Raw genomic sequence first — 24,023 nt, 5'->3', positions numbered from 1 at the left:
CTGGGCAAATGCCACGGGTGACCAGGACACGGGCCTCCTGGGTGGCCTCGGCCACCCTCCACCTCAAACAGCACCCAGTCCACACCCTCTGGGCGCTTACATTTGGGCAGGACAAGCCTTGGACAAGCCCGCATACCTGCAGACCTACACCCCAGCACGCATGAAGCACCTGCAGAGAACGCTTTCCTAACCTGAGTTTTGCAAATAAACACGGGCCAAAGAATGACAAAAATGTCCCTCTATTAACTGTGTGTTTGCTCTGCTGGTTCAATTAAAAAGTGGAGTGAGCTATTACCATGTGACGATGAGATCTTAATAAAGGAATTACTTAAACACACTGGCCCTGGCTCCGAGGCCTCCCCTCCACTCAGGCAGGTAACAACAAACAGTTCAGACGGCAGTGCAGGGTAATCCGAAAGGCACAGGCTGCCGTGTCAGTGCTCTGGTATGCTTTCTGTTTCCGGAAGATGTTGTGGGACATCATGTTGGAATCCTCAATGGGGCAAACAGGGCTGTACAGCTGCCCTCATACCTGCATGACAGATTCTCCCTAAGGGCTGAGAGGGAGCCTAGTGTGTCTGTGACACACTCCTGGCATCCGGGTTACAGAGAGCATGTCTACTGACTGCTTCTTCTAAGCTCCTGCCACCTGAATCATTCTTCCTATCAGCTCAGGGCACTACCAGTGTTTCTGGGCGAGTTCAGTTGGCAGTCCAGCTTTAAGACTGGAAGGGGGACTTCCCTGGCGGTCCAGTGGTTAAGAATCCACATTCTAATGAAGGGGACGCTGGTTCGATTTCTGGTCTGGGAACTAAGATCCCACAGGCCTTGCAGCACAGCCAAAGATAACAATGATAATAAATAGTAATAAAGAGAGTAGAAGGGGATGTTAGCAGGCCTTCCTGCAATTGTGAACTGCGTGAAGATGGAAGGCAAAGTACCCGCAACAGTTCTGCAGGCCAAGGAGGAGGGCATGAGAGGTGAGTATGAGCAGAACCCTGGAACCACGCCAACCACAAACCTAGATGGCAACCTTGGCCAAGAAGGCTAAGTAAGATATAAGGAAAACCTGGTCTCAGGATGCCAACTTGTGTTTACATACCTATTGATCAGAGTGATAAAAAGAAATCATTTGCTCTGGGAAACAGTAAAATCTACACCCTTAGATAGCTCAGTCCTGAGAGGTAACAGCAATGACCTTGAGGGCAGATGACAGCAAGGCCATCCTATACTTCCTGACACATGTGTATCTCCTGGGCTTCGCGTGGGCCGGGCTCTGCTCCTGAGGGTTCACTGCAGAGCTGCTGTGAGAAGGAATTCTCAGTTCCAAAGCTCAGGGCTCTGCCTCTAAATCTGAAGCCTTGTTTGGTCCCTAAAGAGCAGCCAACTCCATTTGGGTTACTACACATCTTCAGGTTCTGCCCTCATGGAGGACAGTCCCCTTGGGAGGCATAGAGCGTGAAGGGAGTAAAAAGCAAAAGTCTCCAGGGAGAGGGAACAGCACGTGCAAAGGCCTTGAGGCAGGAGAGAATGTGATGCATTCTGGTGACTGGTGCGGTACGATTATATGTGACAAACGACAGTGTGGCATGTGAGATGGAGCAGACAGGGAGACAAAGCCGGGCTGTGAGAGAGGCTTTGGGGCCACACAGATACCTGTCCCAAGGACAACAGGAAGCTGCCAAATGGCTCTTAGAAAGGTGACACTCAAACGTTACACTTTGAAAAGATGAAGATGGCAGGAGAACACAGAAAGCACCAGAAGCGGACCAGGGCAGATAGAGGTCCATTAATTCAGCCGTTACTATAGGAGTTCAGGCATGAGCAGAAGGTGGCGCAGACCAGGACTGCAGTGAGACGCCAGTGAGGTGCTGGACACAAGACTTTCAGGACTCGGAGGTGGATTAGAGGCCGATGCGGAGAGAGGGCGGTACATAGGGAGTGCCGCCCAGACTCCTGGATTATGGTCCTGGGCGTTCAAACGCTGCTGCCAGTCACCCATCGAGGGCCCTAGGCAAGCTCCGCTTTGGGAAGGGAAGATGACACATTGGGTTCTGAACGTGCTATAATTCAGGATACCTTAGAAGCACGGCGAAGGGAAGCTGGAAAAGCAAGTGGGTAAGCCACTCCCAGCAAACCCCAGCCCCTCCTCATTGGGTTAACAAGGTGAGCTCAGTGCCCTGCAGGGGACACCCTGCGACTTGGAGGCAACCCTTCACTGTAGGAGTAAAGGTCTGAAAGGCCTTTATCCCCACGCCAACATTTTGATGCACTTCCATGGTTTTACCTCCCAGCAAGGACGAGAGGCTCCAGAACCCCCAAATGGAGCAGACAACCCTGGGCAGCTCTGGGCGGGCCTCCGCTTCCGGGGAAGAGCCCCCTGGCCTGTGGGTTGATGGGAGGCCTCAGAAGGGCCCTGCAGATGCTCGGGGCTCTCTGCACACCCCGGCAGGTATCCTGATCTGGCTCTCACCAGGAGCCAGCAGGAACCTCAAGGATGCTCGCTCCACCAGCCTGTGTCAACATTGACACCGGGAGAGCTGAGGAGCCTATCCCTGCCCCACCCCCGTCACCCCAATGCTTAGTGACCACTGCAATCAGGTCCCTGTGACATAACACTCACCCAACCCCCAACACACGGCAGGGGAGGGAGCAGAACCAACAGGTGCCCACAACCCTGACTGGCACCAGCCACAACCCAGGCTGGGCACAGACTCCCCTCCCCCCACCCCCACCGCAGGACAGGGCATCACCCGGGGACGGGACAGACGACAGATCTCGACTCAGATGCTAAAGGGAGGGGGTGACCCAAACAGCCTGCAGCGTCTGGTAACGGGCTCAGCAGCAACCAGGTGGGCCCAGGCAGCCCAGTGAGACAGGGCTGGCCCTATGGTGCCCCTTCTGGTGTTCACCGATCCCAGAGTCAGGAAGAAAAAGTAAGGTGAGAAGAGAGGGAAATGTTACCAGCAGCAACACTCCAAGGGTCAGGGTCAGAGGATGAGCCCCGCAGAGGGAGAGGTCAGAGACAGCGGGCTGATGAGCCCCTCCTCTTGTGCAGAATCGGATTTCAGCGTGAACCAAGATTCCCCATGACAACCACCCAGATCCTGCTGGCAAAAGGGGTACTAACAGAATCAGCCAGGGAGGGGAGGCGTAGTTTGAAGGTACAATTCAGGAGCAGAGGCCCTGTTCTAGCCAGACAGCTGCCATTCCCACTCACGTCCTCCAGGGCTCCCCCATCCCCTGCGCCCACCCGCCCGCCCACCCCCAGAGGGCAGCCCGTGCTGAGAATAGGGTCAGCTTTCAGAAGGGGACAAGGCCAGCGTGGTGGCCTTGGAGCAGCCAAGCTGGCACTGGAGCCAGCTTCAACGAAAGGACTGTCATGCCCAGTGTGGGAAACAGACCACTCAGGCCTCACCTGCCCACCGAGTGAAATTCAAGGTCGGTCTTTCGAGCCCAGAGCCACCTCTGGGGCTTTATCTTTCTGATGAGAGATTAAACACTCACTTAAAATTTAAATGGACTTTTTAAAAGTCACTACTTTGATCCTTTCACAGTCTACAAGGTTTTAGAGTTGTAAAACCATTAAGATCTCTATCCTAAAGATAATCTAAGGCCTGTATTCAGGGGCTGAGTTAACTAGAAATCTGTTCTGGCCACTTAATATTCCAAGGGAACATTCTAGGGGAAGGGATGGAAAAAGACTCCATGGAGAGGTTCAGGATGGGGAGTGGGTGGGTACAGAGGAGCTCTGACAGGCCCGGGGACTTGCGGTGTGCTTCCAGACTCACAGCTTGAGCCCGTGGTTTGATACTTACGGACAGTGTCATTGCTGGAATCCCACGCCTCCACGAGCAAAGTGTAGGACCTCTGAAACACAGATAAACAGCAGCTCAGTATTCAGAAACCGGGGTCAGCTCACAAAGGTCAGGCTTTCTCGGCCTGCCTGCACGCTCTGCCAAACAAAACCGTGCGCCAAGACGGGACCCGTCTTCGCCGTGAAGCGAGGTCCTGGGTGTTCAGACCCAGACCAGCTCCCCACCCACCCCCAGCGCCCACCCCAAGTTGACAGAAGACACAGCGCTCTCTGTCGTCCACAGGCAGGTCGCCCCAAGTTCCGAGCAGGAAATGCCCCCTCCCGATTTGTGCACACTCGGCGGGTGGTTTCCCCAGACGTCCCAGCCCCTGAGCCTGTGGCCTGAGAAAGCTGCACAAAGAACTGATTCTCAGCTAAGCTACCAGGTATCTGGGCTGGGGAGTGGGGGTGCTCATCCACTGAGGAGGGCTGCGGACTGCTGTTTCACTCCGGGCCTTGCTGGGGAGGCCCCCGGGGGCCCCCTTTCCTTTCAGAACCCTTTGAAAGCCCTGTCTATGTGAGACCATCTCGGCTCCCACAAGTATCAGGTGACTCTAGGAAGCAGGAGGGGTGGGTAGGTGCAAAGAGAGTCTGAAGACAAAGGCAGCAACCTAACTTAGGGGTGCACAGTGCCGGGGGTGGGGGTGCGGTGCTGGTAGAAGATAGGAAAGAAAGTATAAAAGGAAGAAAGAGCTGCACTCCATGGTTATATTTATTGATAAACTTTATCTGTCAATAAGATCTAACATTCCAGGAATAATCAGAGTCCACTAACCAAACAAATTCCCTGGATACTGGCGGGATGCCAGCCATTCTACTGAAGGCACCTTTTATCTTTCAGCTTATCTCAGAATTCCACCTCTCCCCTCAAAATCCAAGCTATTAGCAAATTCCCACTTTTACTCAAATCTTCATTTGTAACTTAGGATGAGGTCAGTCTCACAAAACACCAGGCTTTCAAGAAAGCGTCTGCTGTCTTCGTGATGGGAAATATGTCCAGGAGGGGGTGGAATGGGAAAGGCGGGCACATGAACATTTCTCTGCACCCCTGCCTTTCACTGTCCAACACCAGTATGCTGGGAAGAGCAGCGTATATCGATCAAACACTGCGCCACAAGAAGGTAACTACAAGGTGAAGGCAAAAACAGAAGGGGGGAGGAAGAAATTTAAAAAAAAAGGAGCTTCATTCATAACTCAAGGCAAGCTTACTGCTCACACAGTGACCCAGCAGGTCTTTGAATATAAAAGTATCTTGTGATAGACCCTGCCTTGGAATTCAGCCGAAATATGTTTCATACTCAAAGCAGAGTAGGATTCCATTTCGTTCACTGATAACTGTGGGAAAATGCTCTGAGAAGCAAGCAGAACCAGGCAAGCCGGGGCATATACCCAGCCCTCTCCTGCAACCAGCCAGAGGTCCAAATTCACTGCTGTCATTGTTGATATTTTATTAGCGAAAGTTACACCTTATTTACTGCCTCTGCGTTTCCTACGATTTCCTACAAATTACAGGACCCCTCCCTGAGAACAGCAAGAAGTGAAGTTTCTCTACAGACGTGAGATGAGAGCCAGGTCCAAATGAGGCCACACGTGGGGCTGATGCTGGATAACGAGCCCTTCACTTACAGGTCACGATGAGACCCACCTCTCCACTTGCACATATTGCTGCAATTTATCCTCTGATTAAACGCACCAACACGTGGAGTTCTGACAGACTTGCACCAGCACTAAACACGTAATGCCCACAAGCCCCACGCAAGGAAGGGCCTCTGGGATCAGCTGGCGTGACAGCAGCAACTGCTTAATGCTCAAGGGAGGGGGCGGCATCGTTCTCACACAAGGTCCTAGGAGGCCAGGCTGCCTTCAGACTCATCCTCCCAGAACTGGGAGACCTCAGAAGCCGCTGGCCAACACGCCCCGCCTTGAGGGGAAGGAGGGCCTGCATCTGGGTCTTCCCACGAACTGCCTTCTAGGAAACAGACGTGGGCTGGGGGCTGCAGCATTGGCGGTCTTGGACGGTCTCACTCCCAGGCTTCAGAGCAGGGACCACAGGTCTAGGACTCACCTCCCAGGGCAGGAGGACTCCTCCCCACCCAACCTTCAGGGCAAAGAATCCTCTCGGAGGCCCCTATTAGGGGGCACTCTCATCCCCCACTCCGTCCCCACACTATAGATCAGCAATCGAGATCATTTGGCAATGATTATTAGTTGCCAGGGAGCTTTAACTTTTCCCAGGCCCATGCTTGACCTCTGTGCATCCCAGAAGGTACATCCAGACTCCAGGGTCCAGACCACGCATGCTCACCTTATGCTGTCAAGGCCAGGTACCAGGTCCCAAATCGGCATTCCACTACAATCACATCACATCCAAGTGGCCACTGCCAACCTAACCCCAAGGGAGGCCGAATCCCAAGGCCCTCCTCACAGCGTGGCATGGGGGGGCAGGTGAGATGACTGGCAGGTGTTCCAACTTACTAATAAGTTCATACAAACACCCCCACCCCCAAAGAAACACAAAAGAAAACTGCACACACCTGGATTTTTCTTGGTTTCAAGCTATAAGAATAGGATTCTTATATAAAGCTACCTGGCATTCACCTATTTTTCCTTTTTTTTTCCAGAAAAACAGCCAGGGGGCAAAGCAGGAGGGATGGGCAGGATCAGGCCTTCAGTTTGGGCTCACAGAGTGAATGGCTCTGCCCCTCCCCAGCTCCAGGGAACCTGGCAACCCGGGAGGTGGGTCTCCATTCCGTGCAGCAGGAAGGGGTAATGGTCAGCTTTCAGAAGGCCCTTTGGAGAGGATGCCCTGGGATTCTACTTCGAGGAGGGTCCTGGCCTCAAAGCGCCCCCGTGCCTGCCCCCGTCCCTGGCACCTGGGCTGCGGGAGGCCTGAGTTCCGCACCCATCCTGCCTGCGGGGATTACCTTGGCACCGGGCAGAGTGGCAAGCACTTAATTGCCACATTAAGAAGGGGGGATGTGAGAAACGAGGTGATTGTGCTGATAGCTGGGAGCTTCCTCTTCCTGGCAACAGTGGCAGCCAAACCAAGCCCTGAGAAGTGGCGGCTTCCCCTCCTGCAAAGCTGACAGACACAGACAGCCCACCCTGCAAACGGCACGCGTGCAGCGTCCAGAGGCCCTGGTGGGTGGCGGGGGCACGCCCTGGAGCGCCCAGCGTGCCCGGGGGGCCACTGTATGCAGTCATCGCCCCGGTCAGGCTGGGGCCCTGGGCTCTGCTGACTCGACGGTCGCGTCCTGTGGCTGGCCCTGTATCTGCACTATTTGTGAGGCGGCAGCATTATTCCCTGTAATCCTCGTTTCAGTCAATCCGGCCACACTATTGTCCTGCCTGCGTCTGGGTGGCCAGAGTAGAATATATTCCAGGCACAAACATATTACATAAAGGCTCCAGAAATGCCATGTGTGGGCACACACGTGCTCACCCCGACAACTCACGTGTGTGGCAGGGTTTGGGCAAAGTAAGGCACACAGCAGGGACGGCCACCCCATGGCGGCCCAGCTGAAACCTCAGTCATAGAAAGCAATTTAGTCTGCAGGGCTCGACATTTCAATAGAGTCTGATCTGGTTACAAAGGGTGATTTTCTCATGAAACTCCACCTCAAAGACTCACCAAGCGGGGCCCCAAAGCTCGGATCCAGATTGGAGACTCTCAATGAGATGCCCCCACCTCCTTTCCCATCATTACCCCTACCTGTTTGAAAAGCATCCCACTGATAATTAAATGCACCAGTTACAAAAGGGTGGCGAGGTTAATAGATAGAATACCGAGAAGCCAGCCAAGCACAACCGTCCGGTTCACACAGAGCAAGCCTGAACAAGATGCCTTTCTACTCATTTACCAAAAGGGCATAGAGACTGGGCTGAGCTGGTAGAGGACCCTGGACGTTTGACTATTTATGTACCACTTTTAACCACTGGGACCCACGCTGTGGAACTGCCTCCCTGCACACACACTGCACCAGAGACAAATGTCTTTGGTGCCATAAAATCAAGGGCCACAGGGGAGGGATCAGAGACCAGTATGGGAGTCACAACACAGGCACTTACCCCCCCCACCAAACCACCCCCCAGCAACTCCCCACCCCCCACCGGAGCCAAGATAGAAGCAGGACATTTCAGAACCCAGAAGCCTACTCCTCCTCCCCTACCATACTCCTCCTCCTCTAGAAAACCCAAGAATCATCACTTTCCATGTGTACTATTAAAAACATCTTCCTAAAGTTTAAAACTAGGTTAGCTGTGTTTGGGTCTAACTTTTTTTTTTTTAATGTATTTAAAGACTGGAGCAGCTTGGCACCTCACCTCGGCAGAGAGGGTAGAAACATGTCTCTAGAAGTTTACCAAGGGAATTCTCAGGAATATTTGCCTTTACGGATTACCATGCTAATTGTATGCATGTCCAGAGATTATGCATTCTTACACGGTAACTAATCTTGAACGCTTGGCACTAGAACCAGGTTCTGGCCCTCCTACAATGGGCCAGCAGCTGCTCCGAATCCAGCCCAGGCCTCTGTATTCCTGTTTTCAGATCAGGACATGAAGACTCTGTTGCCTTGGCTTCGTTTTTTCATGAATAACATTTTTCCTCCAAGCTAAACTTTACACATGCCTTCATCCAAAGGTCCGTTACAACCCTTTGCTGTATAGATTTTAGGCAGCGTTCAGATTTTTAGGCTGGCTTTCCGGGAAGCTGCATGCTTTGTAAAGGGCTGCTGCCCCTCCTCCTCACCCATCCAACTTCCCTAAGTGCCTGCATGCCAAAAGCTCTACCAGTCTTGAGAAATGTTTGAAATCCCTGTAGAATGATGGGTGTGGAGTTGGTGGGTTGCAAACTCATGTAAGTACTGGAGATTTGAATAAGTTGCTAAGAAACAAGACAACAAGGAGAAGAACACACCGAGGCTACACCTGGAAGAGGAAAAAACTATGAGAAACCTAGTACCTTGCACAGGGAGTCCAAGTGGGGAGCAGCCATTGTGCAGACCCACAGCACCAAGCGAGCACAGCTCAATTTTCTCCCTGGCCAGGTTTTGCAATGTAGACATATCATTTCATCGCTTTAGTATGGGGGAGGTGTTTTAGGGCAAAGGGTGTTTTCCCCATACACAGAAAGTCCCTTGCTGTGAGCATGTGCGCACGTGAGCTGTTTGTGTGCACGCACACTGATCACGTGGGTGGCACATTCTGACTGCAGAAAGGGGCCAGGTCCAATGAGAACCCCATCCCTCCACTGGCTACCCAGGGACCAGGGACCTGGAAAGTGAGAGTCGCTCAGTCATGTCTGACTCTTTGAGACCCCATGGATGATACAGTCCATGGAATTCTCCAGGCCAGAACACTGGAGTGGGTAGCCTTTCCCTTCACCAGGGGATCTTCCCATCCCAGGGATCGAACCCAGGTCTCCCGAATTGCAGGTAGATTGTTTACCAGGGAATTTACAAGGGAAGCCCCAGGGACGCAAAGGACAGCATAAAAGGCAAAGGCATGTCAGTTGCAGTCTGTAACTAACCTTATAGCGTCTGATTTACCCAGTGTCAATGGCATTTAAATAAGAGGCAGAGAGGTGAGGTGCCTGAACTGCTTCTGACAAAGTTTCTCCAGATTCACTTCACTCTAGGGCCAGCAAAACAGCAGTAGAGCGAACTGGGGTTCCTAAAAAGCTTTTCAGGCTGGATAGTGGTAATTATACTAATGTATTTTTAATGAGCAGGCACTCCTGGGATTTAGTACTAATTTTGGAAAGTGCAACTTACCCATTTCAGTGATTTCTAAATGGTTATTCCCCAATCTTTTCAGTTGAGCCCAATTACCTTTGATAATGTATGGTCTTATCACTGGGTTCCCTGATTGGAGGATCGTAAATCAGGCTCATTGCTTCAAGTCAAGCCCCTTCCAGCAGCACCACTAGGGTAATCAGAGCCACTGAAGAAAACCACCACCAGGCTGGGGCAGTGGACCCAAGTGGGACATAATCAAGAGGGCAGACCCACACCACAGAGCTTCTCACAAGGGCACTGTGATTATACTTCACATCTGACCGAATCATTTCCTCCTCTCCCATTCCAGACCATGAGCAGTTGTTTGATTTGGGTCATAATTCCAAACAAAAGACGTGAATTACACCACCTTCTAAAGTGACCTTCTTCTCTGCACTCTGAACCACCTCTCTGCCACTTTCAGCAAACCTGGGAGGACCCATGCAGATGGTAACTGTGGCTGCCTAAGGGTTAGAAGCTTTGGGGCCTGGAAGTTCAAGGTGTTTGTTTTAAAAAACCATATTCTCCTGAATTCTGTACCCAATTCAGCTATCACCTATTCAAGATAGCCCCTTTAAATAGACACACTCATTAATATTTAATTGGTAAGCTGAAATGAAGCTGTGCAATCTACTTCGATACTTATCCAGCTACCTGAGTGCTTTCACTTCAGTTAACACTCACGCTGCAATCATTCTTGCACGTTACAGACGTTAGGGTTTCTCCAGCCACACTGGAGCAAACAACAGGGCACACCCCAAGTCCACACTCCCGTGGGAAGTCAGGCTTACATGGCACAGCAGCCCTTCTGGGGGTGATGGGGTGGGGACGTGTTTATGAGGGACACAGGCATTTGGCGCAGCTTCAAAAGAACCACGCTCGCAGTGCAGCCCCAGCTGTCTTCCCCATTCGAGAAAAGCCAAGAGTCTATTTCATGGTTGGTGACCCGTGGGGCCTGGAAACCACAGAAGAGCACCAGCGAATCAATCGGCTCCCTGCCCTCAGACACCACTTCCGCTCGTTCCCATCTAGGGCTCTCTGCCAAATGTCAAAAGGAGTCAGACACACCTCTGGGTCGGCCTCCCCAGCCAGCCTGGGGAGCAAGACTCCTCGTGCTCATCCCAGCTGGTTCTCTGACCCTGCTCCCCACGAGGAGCCTCAGCCAGCCCTGAAGCTTTCCCACATCACTAATAGGATTCCTTTTATGGTCTTGTGAAAAGCGAGGGGCTCCACACAGATCCTGCCGGCGGTGGAGCCACCTGCGGGCCCCTTCCCCCTAACTCCAAACACACGGTCAAGGGCGAGGGCCGTCAGTCCTCACAGTAAACTTGGGTCCAGCCAGATTAAAACGTGGCCAACCTCTTTAGCTTAGAGTTCTCCCTAATAGGGGATTAACAAACAAGATAAACACTCTGTAAAAGTGAAATCCCGCAACAGGCCCAGTCCTCCGTTCTCAGCGAATCCCACAAACCACAGGGGTTTATAAGCCCCTTTTAATGGCACGTTTCTGATAACTGTCTTATCTCAGACAGGCAGAGGGCACTTTGTAGTGCCAGCTCCAGTCAGCGCGGGCCTCGAGAGCCGCCGGGGCTTCCCACACACTCCGAGGCCAGCTCCCTCCCCCCTCTCGCAGGCAGGATCCCAGCCCCAGCCCCGCGGTAGGAGGCGGCAGAGCGCGCCCCGTCCGAGCACGTGGCGGAGAGGACCCCGCGGGGCATCGAGCGCCCCCTCTCACCGCCCGCCCGCCCGGCGCAGGGCCGGCAAGCCCCGGTCCTGGCACCGAGTCACGCCTCCCGGGCGGCGGGAGTGGGCCAGAGGGCACCCACATGTCCCCCTCCCCTTCCTGCTGCGACCGCTCTCATCTCCTTCCTCCCATCTCGGGATGCTGCCGGGGCTCCACCGGCAGACCCTGCCGCGGGGGGCCCGGGCCTGGAGCGGCTCTGGAGCCGGGGGTCTGTGTATTTGCTCCCGCAGGGCCTGCCTCAGGCGGGCCGCCCGTTCTAGGCTTCTGCGCGCCCCCCAAGTGCTCACGGGGGCCGCGCGCCTGCCGGACGAGGGCGCACCCCCGCCCTTCCCGGGGAAGTTTGCAAACACAGCTGTTCCAGAGCCCGGGAACCGCTGGAAGTGAGGCCACCAGAGCTACGCCGCGCGGGGGCGAGGGCAGGAAGGGAACTGCAGGGGGCGGAGGCTCCCGGGCCCGCGGCGCGGGCGAGAGCCCGGCCAGCCCGCGGCGCCGGCCCCCCCCCCAGGCCCTAACCCGGTCCGGAGCGCGCCCCCGCACGCACCGAAATCTCCCGGGGAGCAGCGGGAAGCGGGCTCCCCACACCCTCCAGGAAGGACACGCCCGCCCTCCGGGCTGCTCACGGGAAACGGGAGGGTGCCAATTGGACGGCTCTGAGAGGCCAGAATTGTGCCCAGCCGCCTTCCACAGCGCATCAGGTTTAATTGGTTGAGCAAAGATCATCCATAATGACCTCCTGGCTCGGGCGGTTACTCTGGGGCCTCCAAGTTGCAAGTTTCAACCGGCCCTCCCGGGAGCCTTGCCCGACAATACCCTCTCGAGCCCCACTTTCCACTTTTTTTTTTTTTTTTTGCAGCAAAAAGCATCCGGACTGGGGCTTGCCAAGATCTAGCACAGAGCCCCGGCTCCCTGACCACCACCTCCATAGACGTCCCGGGCCTGCGCCAAGTTTCCAGCCAAGGCCCTTTAAATCCCTCTCCTCTCGCAAGAGAAAGCAGAGCTCGGCCCGCGGGTCCGACCCCGGCCCGGTCCGCCACTCACCGGCCAGGCGAAACTGAAAGGCAGCACGATGCGGTTGCGTTCGTTGCCGCGACTGGCTTTGAGGTCGAAGGTGTTGCCCCCGATGACAGGCGTGGACCCCGAGCCGAAGCTGCACGGCCCCCCGGCCGTGACGCGCGACTGGTACTCCTTGAGGCACACTTTGAAGTACGTGTCACACTCGTCGCGGGAGCACTTGCGGTCCCCCGGGTTCCGGGAGCCGCCGCAGCAGTTCCCGTTCTGAAGCTCCCCGTTCACGTTCTCCATGGACAGGATCTCCAGCTCGAACTGCCCGGAGGCCCCGCACACCTGCCGGCGAGGGAGGGAGAGAGGTCAGCGCAGGGGAAAGTTGTTTTCTTCGAGGGTGGAAGCGGCGACTCCCTCCCCGCCCTCCCTGACGAGCCCTTGGCGCCAAGTGAAACTCATTTTGCAAAACTGGGTGCAAGGACTCAACGCGATTCCCGGGCTTAAGAGGCTCGAGTGTGGGAACAATCCGACACGACGGTCCCCTGGGAACAGGAGCGGCGCGAACCCGCCGCCTGGAGGGTACATTTGGGAGCCCGGGGGTCCCCCTGGTCCAGGTGCAGCCTACCGGGCGCAGGGGCCCAGGCGGGAGCCGGAGCCCCAGGGCTCCGAAGCCCGCTCCAGACGCTCAACCGCAGGCGTCCAGGAGCGCCGCGAGGGGAAAGAGAGGGCGGGCCGGGGAGGGAGGCCCGGCGGGCTCCTACCTTGGCTCGCAGGGCGCAGAGCAGGGCGAGCAGGAGGCTCAGGGGGCGCCCGGGCCGGCCGCGCGTCCGTGGGGACCGCATCGCTGCGCCGCGCGCCGCGGGCACTCGGGACGCCGCCGCCGCTGCTGCTCGCGCTGGTGCTGCCGCCGGTGCTGCCGTCGCCGCTGCCCCTGCGGCCGCCGCGTCCCGGCTCTAATATACTCCGCCGATTGGAGCATGCACGACTGGAAAACAACACCACTTTTCAAAAGCCCTTTCAAGAGCGGCCCGTTCCAGAAGGCAAAGAGCCCGGCCTCCTTTTATTATTCTGATGGCTTCTTTGAGGCGCTCCCCCTCCTCTTCCACCTCCTGGCTTTCTTTCCTTCTCTCGAGCTCTTTTATTATTATGATTATGCGCAGCCTTTTATTCCCTTTCAGATCAGCTGCTTGAAGAGGAGGGAGGGAGGGGAGGAAGAAAAAAAAAGCCGGAGCCCAGCTCGCGGTCCAGCCGCAGGTAGCACAATGACGCGTGCCCGCCCGCCCGGCTCTCGGAGAGGGACTCAGGGAGCCGGTCTGGGAGCCGCGGCCCGGGCTGGCCACCTCTACCCAGCGCGCGGGGCCGGCGCATGCGCCCGTTCATATTCATGAGGGGCGTGCCCACCCGCGCCACGCCCCCGGCGCTGGGGGGAACGGGGAAGGGCCCGGGGGCTCCGCGGCCCGCGGGGCGGCGCGGGTGCTTTGGGGCCGGTGCAGACCTCCTGGCTGCGGGCGTTCGGGCCCGGAGGGAGCGGGTGGAGCGCGGGGGGACGTGAAGGCTCTATTGCTCGGGTGCGCGCGGGCCCCGCGCAGACCGCCCCCTCGGGCGCTCCGGGCAGTGAGCCGCCGGCTGCACGTCGGGGTGTAGGCGCCGCGGCGCTGCGGAGCGGTCGAAGCGGGGCGGCTTCCGCCTTCCGAGCCGCCTGCGTCAGCTGCGGCTTCGCCCCGGGCGCCGGGCCCGCTCCCCGAGAGCGAGCGAGCGCGTCGCCCAGAGCGCGCGGCTGGCGGCGGCGGGGCTGGCGCGCGGGCCGCCGGCTGCTCGCCCCGCGGAGGCGACCTGGGCCGGCGCTGCTGAGAACTTGGGAAAACTTTCCCGGAGCCGGGCTGGCCGCAGAGGCGAGGGGAAGCCTCGGCCGCGCCCCGCTGCCGCCCAAATCCAAGTCTGCGGAGCCCGGGAGGGCCCCCGGCTTCCTTCTCCAACCGCGCCGGGGCGGAGGCGGGGAGGTCGGCGGGGTAGGGGGCGAGGGCCCCACGCAGGCTCGGCGAGCGCCCGGTGGTGAGGCCGGAGCCCTGGGACTCGCGCCTACCCGCCCCGCCGCCCGGGACGCAGTGCCGTGATTGCACCTGTAGGCGGCCTCGGAGCCGCTCTGGGTGGCCGGAGCCCAGCCTGGGAGAGACTGTCTCCCCGCCGTCGCCCAGCAGCACAACTGGGCTTCTCTGGGGGTAGCAGTGGAAACCAATGCTATTTTCTACCTTGAGGCGAGCCTCGCAATTAACAGCGACACTCTAGGTCACAACCAAGGTCAAAGGAAACCTGCCCAACGCCTCTATCAGCCCCTTTCTGGGGGGACCTGCTGCTGTGTTGGAGGGGATCTCTTTAGGGAAAAGATCGATTTCCCCTGAAAGGTGCACCAAGTTAGACCTCTATATGGGGTACGTTCTACGGGAAAGCGTGACTATTTAGGAGCCGGATCATGGCTCAAACCCTCAGCAGCTGTTGACCACGATGGGCTGCAAGGGTCAAGGGAAAATATTTTCCAAGCTCCTGTGTCAAAAGAGAATAAAAAGATAGCTAATTGTGGTTGTTTGTGGGTGGGTCGATACGGACAGTATTTTCAGTACTTGCTCTCATCAGGCTAGAGAATAAAACAAGGCAGCTAACTGACCTCTTTACACTGTTTCAGGATCACCAAGGATGGTTTAGGAATACTGGCATTTTAACAGCCTAAGACGGAGAAGACAATGGCACCCCACTCCAGTACTCCTGCCTGGAAAATCCCATGGACGGGGGAGCCTGGTAGGCTGCAGTCCATGGGGTCGCTGAGGGTCGGACACGACTGACCGACTTCACTTTCATTTTTCACTTTCATGCATTGGAGAAGGAAATGGCAACCCACTCCAGTGTTCTTGCCTGGAGAATCCCAGGGCGGGGAGCCTGGTGGGCTGCCATCTATGGGATCACACAGAGTCGGGCACAACTGAAGTGACTTAGCAGCAGCAGCAACAACAGCCTAAGAGAGACAGCTTTTTAATGGTAACATGTCCCATCTTGATGGTCATTGGTGAGAGAACTAGTCCATATTTTGGAAAGGACATTTCCAAGAGCAGAATCATAAGCAGTAGCACCCGGGGTGTTTTGCCGTAATGTACCCCAGTCCTAGCTCCCCCCAATTATCCTAAATACAAGGCATCCATCTTTCATACGTAATCACGTCTAGACTTTTCTCACCAACATTTCCATACAAACCAATCTCTCCCACCTCCTATCTGCCCCCTTCTTACCTCTGCCCCCAAATTTTCCATAATTGGGGTGCTAAGTAATGGTTTAAAAGCAAAATGTTGGTATTGGAAAAAATTCACAAAGGCTAGTAAGGTCTTAAAATGCTCACTCCTTGCTGTTCCCCACGTCTGAACCCGTTTTGTTTCTGTGCCCCTGTGACCTCTTCCACACACCCCTCAGGAAGGAGTCAAGCCGTTAGCTGAAGAGTTTAGATCCAGCCACCCAACTTAACTGAGAGGACTGCCTGAGACGCCAGATGCCTTCAGGTGGGAATATGATGTGCACATAAGCTGAGGTTAGCTCCAGGCCACAGGTGAGGTTAGCCCCTTGAATAATAACATGGATTTCTGAGGGATGGAAACTGATTAACCCTACCCAAAATGAGTGACTGAACTGAACTGAAATGTCAAGTCACAAATAAACATGAAATTCTCGGGTGAAGAGTATGGTGCCCCTCACCTTCCTGAGCTTGGGAACCCACTTTTAGAGAAGATAGCTGTGGGCTAGAAGGGATTCTTTGGAAAATTTTCAGTTGAGCCTTTTGCAGCTAGTTGGTACTCCCCCAAAAAGCCAGTCACGTTTTCCACAACCAACATCAAGGAGACGCTCTGCCCTCTACTTCCTCCCAGCCGGTTCTCAGCCTCCCTCCCTGGAGAATGGGGAACTACTGCAGAAAAAACTCCAATATGCAAAGTCCCCCTTGGCCAGAAGTCCTCAACCTTTTTGACAGCAGGGACTGGTTTTGTAGAAGACAATGTTTCCAGGGACCAGAGATGCGGAGGGATGGTTTCAGGGATGGTTTTGGGATGATTCAAGCGCATTACACTGGTTGTGCGTTTTACTTCTTTATTACATCAGCTCCACTTCAGATCACCAGGCATTAGATCCCAGGGGATGGAGATCCCTGCCCTTGGCCACTTGCATCCTGACTTTGGGTGTAGCCTCTAGTAAGTGACCATTACGGAAAAACGTTCCCATGAACACCATCACACCTGTAAGAAGGGGAGAGGCTGGTGGCCAGTTCCTGTCTAGCTAGTCTTGTGCGCAAATCATAACTGTCTTTGAGTATATTTCTATTTTAATTTTAAAAAGATGATGCATTGTTTTTCTTTTTCTACCAAACTTCCCTACCTTTGCTGAATCATCGACAAACAGTAATACTGAACCCCCTCCCCCAACACACACACAACAAAGGCTTACTTAAAGACATTCAAGCTATAATAACTATTTAAATACATTTAGTTGGCTTAAGTCCCTGGTTAATTGACACTGTGATGAAAATCAGCAAGTCAATATTTATTGAGAACTTCATGACGTGCAACAACATGGGTGATCTCAGAAATATGAAGCTGAGCGAAAGAAGCCAGACACAAAAGACTGCATCCTGTCTGAATCCATTTCTATGACGTTCTAGAACAGACAAGACTAATCTATGGTCAAAAAAAAAAATTGAAAGAGTGGGGAGATAGGAAGGTGGAGAGGAGCTGGGAATGGCCTGAGGCCTCTTTTGAGGGATGGAGAGAGGGATAAGGATCTGTCTCTTGATAAGGCTTTGGATTACACAAGTGTATGCACTTGTCAGAATTCTATTAAATAGTACACTTAAGATTAGTGCATTTCATTGAGTGTTCAAAAATAAATTAGTAATACTCAAACTAAGTTAGTTATACGAGTGCTGAAGTATTCAGAGGAAGAGAAATGCTATTTGCAACTTGAAAATGCATAAAAAATTAGAGGGACTGATGGATGAAGAAGGCTGGATCACTTGATATATGCAGGAGCAAAATATTAAAGTGTTAGTGATAGGATCTAGGTGGTGGGCACACTGGTGTTCATGTAAAATTCTTTCAAACTTTTCTGTGTTGAAAATTTTTCACTATAAAATGTTAAGGAAAATAGCTATTGATGTGTCAGGTATTATTTAGGTCCACAGAATAATGGACTGAATAAACTAGAGGGCATGCTTCTAAGGGATGATGATAGTTTTTTGTGTTTTTTTTTTTGTAGTTCAAATGTTGTTGTTGCTTATCAACCAGATGATGATAGTTTAGATTGTGGTAGTGAACACACGGGGCTTCCCAGGTGGCGTGGTAAACAATCCGCCTGCCAATGCAGGAGACGTGGCTTCTATCCCTGGGTCAGGAAGATCTCCTGGAGAAGGAAATGGCAACCCACTCCAGTATTCTTGTCTGCAGAATCCCATGGACAGAGGAGCCTGGCAGGGTACAGAGTTGGACATGACTGAGCACACATACAGTGAATACGAGGAAGGCAGTTTCATTCCCCCACACTTTTTCTCCTAATCCTTTCTTTCCAATAAGTAAGAGTGAGAGTGAGGTTGCTTGGTCGTGTCCGACTCTTTGCGATCACATGGACTATAGCCTACCAGGCTTCTTTGACCATGGGATTTTCCAGGCAAGAGTACCGGAATGGCCATTTCCTTCTCCAGGGGATCTTCCTGACCCAGGGATTGAACCTGGGTCTCCCACATTGTAGGCAGACGCTTTACCATCTGAGCCACCAGGGAAGTCCACCGTAAGTAAGAAAGACAGGTCCAAATAGAGAGAAAGGGTGTGTGAAATATCTTTCAGTATCTTCCTTTTTCTTTGAGGATGAAGTTTGTGCAAGTTCATGAGCCCCCTTCCATGGAAAAGTAGTTGTGATATGTTTATGTCCCTTTACAGCAGGAGCAAAGAACACATCCGTGTCCTCCAAGCTCTCTACCATATGACCGTCTCAGAAAATATAAGCCTTTGTAAACTCTGTGTAGCTAGCTCCCCAGAGAAGCACATCGTTTGATTACACAGCCACCTCCGTGGATTATTCTTATTCTTCCACATCACAAGGAGTCCTGGACCAGAAAGAAAGAACCACCTATGGGCAATAAATTAGACATTAACAAATCAGGATAAAGTTATACTTCCCACCACCATCATAACCAGATCGCAATTTATACACCCAAGCACTGAGTAGATCTAACCATTTCCCCCCCAAAGCTTCATTTTACATACACAAGAGATCTGAATTCATTTTCTTTGGAAACTAGAACGATGAATTTCTTGAATTGTCAATAGTAATTTTGTATGAGCTTTGCTTTAAACATTGTTTTGGTTTTGCTTTGAGCTCAGGTATTTATAATTTTGCCTGTCTTGCCCCAACCCTGTTTCACATTCATTATCTGGAAATCTATCAGGCCAAATAGTTACGTGTCCATGTCCTCCTTAACAAGCCAATCACAGAAAGTCGGGAAAATCCCCAAGATAGAGAATTCAGGAACCCTGGGACTAATTTCCTCATTTCACTCCTTGAATTAAAACCAAAAGGGTTTTAAATGACCTTTCATAAGTTTGTATCTGCCTGCCTGCAATGCAGGAAAGCCAGGTTCGATCCCTGGGTCAGGAAGATCCCCTGGAGAAGGAAATGGCAACCCACTCCAGTGTTCTTGCCTGGAGAATCCCATGGACGGAGGAGCCTGGCAGGCTACGGGCCATGTGGTCGCAAAGAGTCGGACACAACTTAGTGACTAAACCACCATAGTTTCATCATTTAATGGGGCAGGGAGAGTACTTATAGAATGTCCTGTTTTTTAATTTTTATTTTTTATTGTGGAGAGTCTTTGAAAGTGAAAATCTTGTGTGTAAATTGCTGTTAAATTGGCATTCTCAAACAACCATAAATGATTCACCCACCTTCCTTTTTCTGGTGATAACGTAGTGAGTTTTCTGTTCTGTGAATGACACCTGAATGACTTGACCCATGGATGTTCTGGGATAATATTTTTGAAACTAAATTACCATTTGTACAGTTGACTGATCTGAATGAAACTACCAATTTTCTATAATTTGAAAGTGTGACTGAACTCATAAATCTTTTCATCTCCTAAAAGGCTCTGAAAATTACACTTCCAAAAGCAGGTGAAGTGAAGTGAGTGAAAGTCACTCAGTCGTGTCTGACTCTTTGCGACCACATGGATGATACAGCCCATGCAATTCACCAGGCCAGAACACTGGAGTGGGTAGCCTTTCCCTTCTCCAGGGGATCTTCCCAACCCAGGGATCGAACCCAGATCTCCCTCATTGCAGGCGGATTCTTTACCAGCTGAGCCATAAGGAAAGCCCTAAAGCAGGTAGCATTTGGAAAATGTTTAATACTGCAATACAATTCACTTTTCAGCACTTTTTCATCTTGTTTGCACTCAACTTTCTAAACCTGTGCAAACCCAAATCTGCCTCCAGAACTCAAAAAAAAAAAAAAAAAAAAATCAAAGTGGTTGTTGGAACTAGAGAAAAGGAGAGCTAAATATATCCAGTTATCTGAGAAAGTTTTAAAACATGCATAAATGTGGGAGTCAAAGAAAGATAATTACACCTGCCAATGGCACGAAAGCCACAGGGCTTCGAATCCCAGTATTTCATGTTTGGGTTAATGGTTCTCAATAAATAACAAGATTGTGTCTGTGTTTGCCATTTTTGTTCTCAAGCCAGTGATTTCTTTACTGATGGCTTCTCTCAGAAGTTACTAAGGACATAAAATGTGGATGATTGCAATGCTTAAGGTTATTTTTTCATTTGGAAGGTAAATAACTGTTTTTATTGTTGTTTTGATGCCAAGAGCACTCAAGGATGGCTAAAGAAACATTAGCTTGAGCACAGAAATATTGGCACAAGGAGTAAGTTTCAGATCTGTAGTTACAGGTCTATAAGTTTCAGATCTGTAGTTACAGGTCATAACAGGTTACTGACACACAGATTTTCACAGACATCATTCAGAAATAATTTAGGAACACATCATAGATTCTTTTTTGTAAATTAAGGCATAGAAAACTTTGATTATAAAGAAAGTTTCAATTCTAAAAGATTTCAGTGAACTGGTAATTTTTTTTCAAAGGCAGGTAAAAACTAGAGAAGCCAATTACATTATTTTAGGATAGTTTGGCAATAATTCATGTGAGGAGGAGGTGGGGGTTTTAATAGACCACACCTGTGACATACCTTAATTGTGTAATCAGGCTGCTAAGAAGTAGGGCCACAGTACAAGGTTGAATTACTAGAAATGCAGGGGGTTAGCAGTCATGGAAAAATAGCCCCAGCACACTCCCCACTAGCCTTAACACAACTGAAGGGTTCTCACCAGCTCTCGGCATTATTTTTTAACAGTTGTGGTAAAATACACATAAGATAAAATTTGCCAACCTAACCATTTTTAAGTGTACAGTTCAAAAGTGTTAATTAAATCCACATTGTTGTGAAAACAATCTTCAGAACATTTTCATCTTCTCAAACTGAAAGTCTGCACTCGTTAGACAATTCTCCATTCTCCCCTCTCTTGACCCCTGTCAATCACCATTCTACTTTTGGCCCACAAATGTGACTAGGTACCTCACGTAAGTGGAGTTATACAGCATTTGGCTTTCCGTGGCTGTCTTATTTCATTTAGCTGATGTCCCCAAAGTTTATCCATGTTGCTGCATATGTCAGAATTTCCTTCCTCAGGCTGAATAATAACCCATTTGTATGCATATGCTACATTTTGTTTATCCATTCTTCTGTTGATGGACACTGGGCTGTTGTGAATAATGCTGCTATGAACATGGGTCTACAAATATCTCTTCAGGATCCTGCTTTCAATTCTGTTGGGTATATGCTGGGCACCGTTTTAAGAGGCATATCAACTGATTGGGTCATGCTTAGAAGGTGGTGAAAGATCAAAAACTGGAGACCTTTAAGGAAAGCATTTGAAGGACTTGGGAGGGTCTTGTTGGGAGAAGAGGGAAGAGGAGGCGTAGCAGCTGTCTGCAATATTGGAAAGGCTGCCTTAAGTTGGGGGAGCAGACTTGGGATGCTGTAAGTGGCAGACTCAGCTTAACAGGTGGAGGTTATAAGGAAGTTGATTTTGACTCAGCAGACAGACAGACAGTTTCCATAAAAGCTATTCCTCAATGTAACAGGCTGCCTGGGAGGTAGTGAGTCCCTACTCTTGAAGGTAATCAAACAGGCTGCTGGGACCACTTGTCAGCAGCAGGAGAGAGGGAGGTTCCTCATCCTGGGTGGGATGTTGAACTTGGTGGTTTCCTAGGAACCTCATCTCTATGAGGCAATGGCAAAGTAAACGGGTAGGGTGGGAATTCAGATCTCTACCCACAAAGACAATCTAGGAGCCAGTTTTGGACAAACATGATGCTGACCCCGCTGATTGGGGATCAGCAGAGCCTGGTGTGCATGGGTGAGAATGGCATGGACTTATCCGCTTTCCTGAACTGACTTGTTGAAACTGTCACACTCATGTTCACCTAATGGCTGCAGCAAATAAATCAAGTATAAATGTTGCAGAGTTGGTCACCTTAGCCCCGGCCTATTACCTTCATCTCTCCCTTGCTCCTCTGCAGACCGTCTGAGGCCAGCAGCATTGGCTCCCTCTGGAAGCTGGAGAGAAAGGCAAATTTTCTGGCCCTCATCCCAGACCATCCTATCGGAATCTGCAATTTCACAAGATCCCCAGGTGATTCATATGCACGCTAAGGTCTCATCCACACTGAAGACAGAAACAGTCTTTGCATTAGATAAGCAGAAGTTATCAGAGGTTCTTTCCACTGACTGGTGGCCATATTGCGTTACTGGGTTGGTTACTCAAATCTACATTTTGGGGGTCCCATCAATCCTGAGCTCCGTGTCGTAATGGGAATTTCTTACATTTATTTTTCCAACTATATATTTATACACCAGCCTAGTCTTTAAAAAAAGATTTCAAGTGACTTTCAGGTAAAATATGTGAACAGATAAATATCAGGACCAGGGAAAAGGGAGCTTGAAGGTAGATCTTAACCAGGGAGGAAAAATAATAAGTGAAGACAGGTCAAGCGCAACTACCTGACTGGAGAACTGGATGATGAGCTTGCCAGTGGAAGAAAACAGTCAGCTGCAAGATTATCTGCAGAGCGCCAACCAGCTGGTTCCTCATTTGGAGCAAAGCTTTCCCTGGTATTTTGTGATGCAAGATACCCACGTTTATGAAGGTGCATGATTATGAAAATATAGAGGGGCTTGGGTCTTATATTTATGTAACTCTGAAAATACAACTGTTTCTCAGAATGAGACACCTGGAGTTGAGGCCTGACACCAAGCACTGCTCTGAGAAAGTGGTGCAGGGGTGGGCAGGAGAGGAAGATAACTTGGTCCCAAGGGTACATCTTTCTGAGAGTTATACTTAATCCAAAAATGATCCCCAACTGTCTAGTGTGGCGGCTTTTTTTGTTTCTTGTTTTTTTTTTTTTAATACTGCTCAGCAACTATTACTGAATCACTGAATAAATTCTCATGTGTGGGAAATGATTACAGATTAAAATCCTAGCAATTTAATTGTTCTTGTTCAAAAAACATTTCACAAATCGCCCTGCCCAAAGATTGACCCAGTGTAAGTTCTAACAATACAGTCTGAGATCTCTGATCTTCTAGTTTACATGGTTGTAATTACCTAGGTCAGTAACAGAGTGAATTTCTTTCTTTCTTTTTTTTTCAATTGAGTTCTCCTCTTGTGTAAACTTATTGATTTTGATGAACTCAGTAAACTTTTTCTGGGGAGTAAAACTAATGAGATATAAGTAACTTAATTGTGAGAGAGGGTACTTATAAAAAGCTTTTTTAGATAAGTACTGAAATAAGCCATTTAACTTTCTCAAAAACGTGAGTTTTATGAGAAAAAAATGGCATTTTGGCTAATCTTCAATCAAAAGATACTAGACTTCATTTTTTTTTAATCTTGATTTTTTCCAGACCTCCACTCCACAGATAATAGTAATAAGGTTATAAGCTTAGAGCCAGGGAGTTTAAATTTACTTCTCAAGCTTTCTTCATCTAGCCTTTCCTGCTTTCAAAATTGCATTAATACTTCACCTGGCACAAACCCAACATTATATATTATGTCCAGTTCTGTTTTATTTTAATCCTCTTCATATTAGCTCACAGTTAAAGCAGCTCTCTAGTGGTAGCAACATGAGAATAAACTGGACATCAAAATTACATGAATAACACCTAGCATAAGGTGGTCATATAAACAGTACAGTATATTCTTAAGCAGACATTTGATATATATTCATTAAAATACTCTGTAGACCCATTTCATAAAGGCATTGCATAAGAAAAGTGCTCAATTAGCTCTAAGATAGTTTTTTTTTTTTAATTACAAATTAATCTATGACTGGTGAATTGCAGAAAATCGCCCCAACAGTTTGCCACCTCCTTCTGCCCCAGCCCCACGTCTGTACTGGCCTCATGACTTGCTGTGGCCACGAATCAGTGCAGAAATGACAGTGCACCAGCTCAGGGCACAGGCCCAGAGAACTTGCTTCCCTTTCGCTTCAAGACTCTGCCAT

The 24,023-nt window shown here is 50.9% G+C and overlaps 1 protein-coding gene across 1 annotated transcript in view; it reads right to left on the bottom strand.

Annotated features, from left to right (window-relative positions):
- Positions 1–13,677, bottom strand: part of JAG1 (jagged canonical Notch ligand 1) — a 44,567-nt gene extending 30,890 nt beyond the window's left edge. The window contains exons 1-3 of the mRNA XM_005886903.3: positions 13,141–13,677; positions 12,416–12,721; positions 3,819–3,870 (exon numbers count right to left, since the gene is read on the bottom strand). Coding sequence (XP_005886965.2) covers positions 3,819–3,870; positions 12,416–12,721; positions 13,141–13,221 — 439 coding nt within the window. The 5' untranslated portion in view covers positions 13,222–13,677. The remainder of the gene's footprint in view (positions 1–3,818; positions 3,871–12,415; positions 12,722–13,140) is intronic.
- Between the last annotated feature and the right edge of the window lie 10,346 nt (positions 13,678–24,023).

Source organism: Bos mutus, chromosome 13 (genome assembly GCF_027580195.1).
Source record: "Bos mutus isolate GX-2022 chromosome 13, NWIPB_WYAK_1.1, whole genome shotgun sequence".
Lineage (NCBI taxonomy): Eukaryota > Metazoa > Chordata > Mammalia > Artiodactyla > Bovidae > Bos > Bos mutus.
This window is presented reverse-complemented; position numbering and strand designations above follow the sequence as displayed.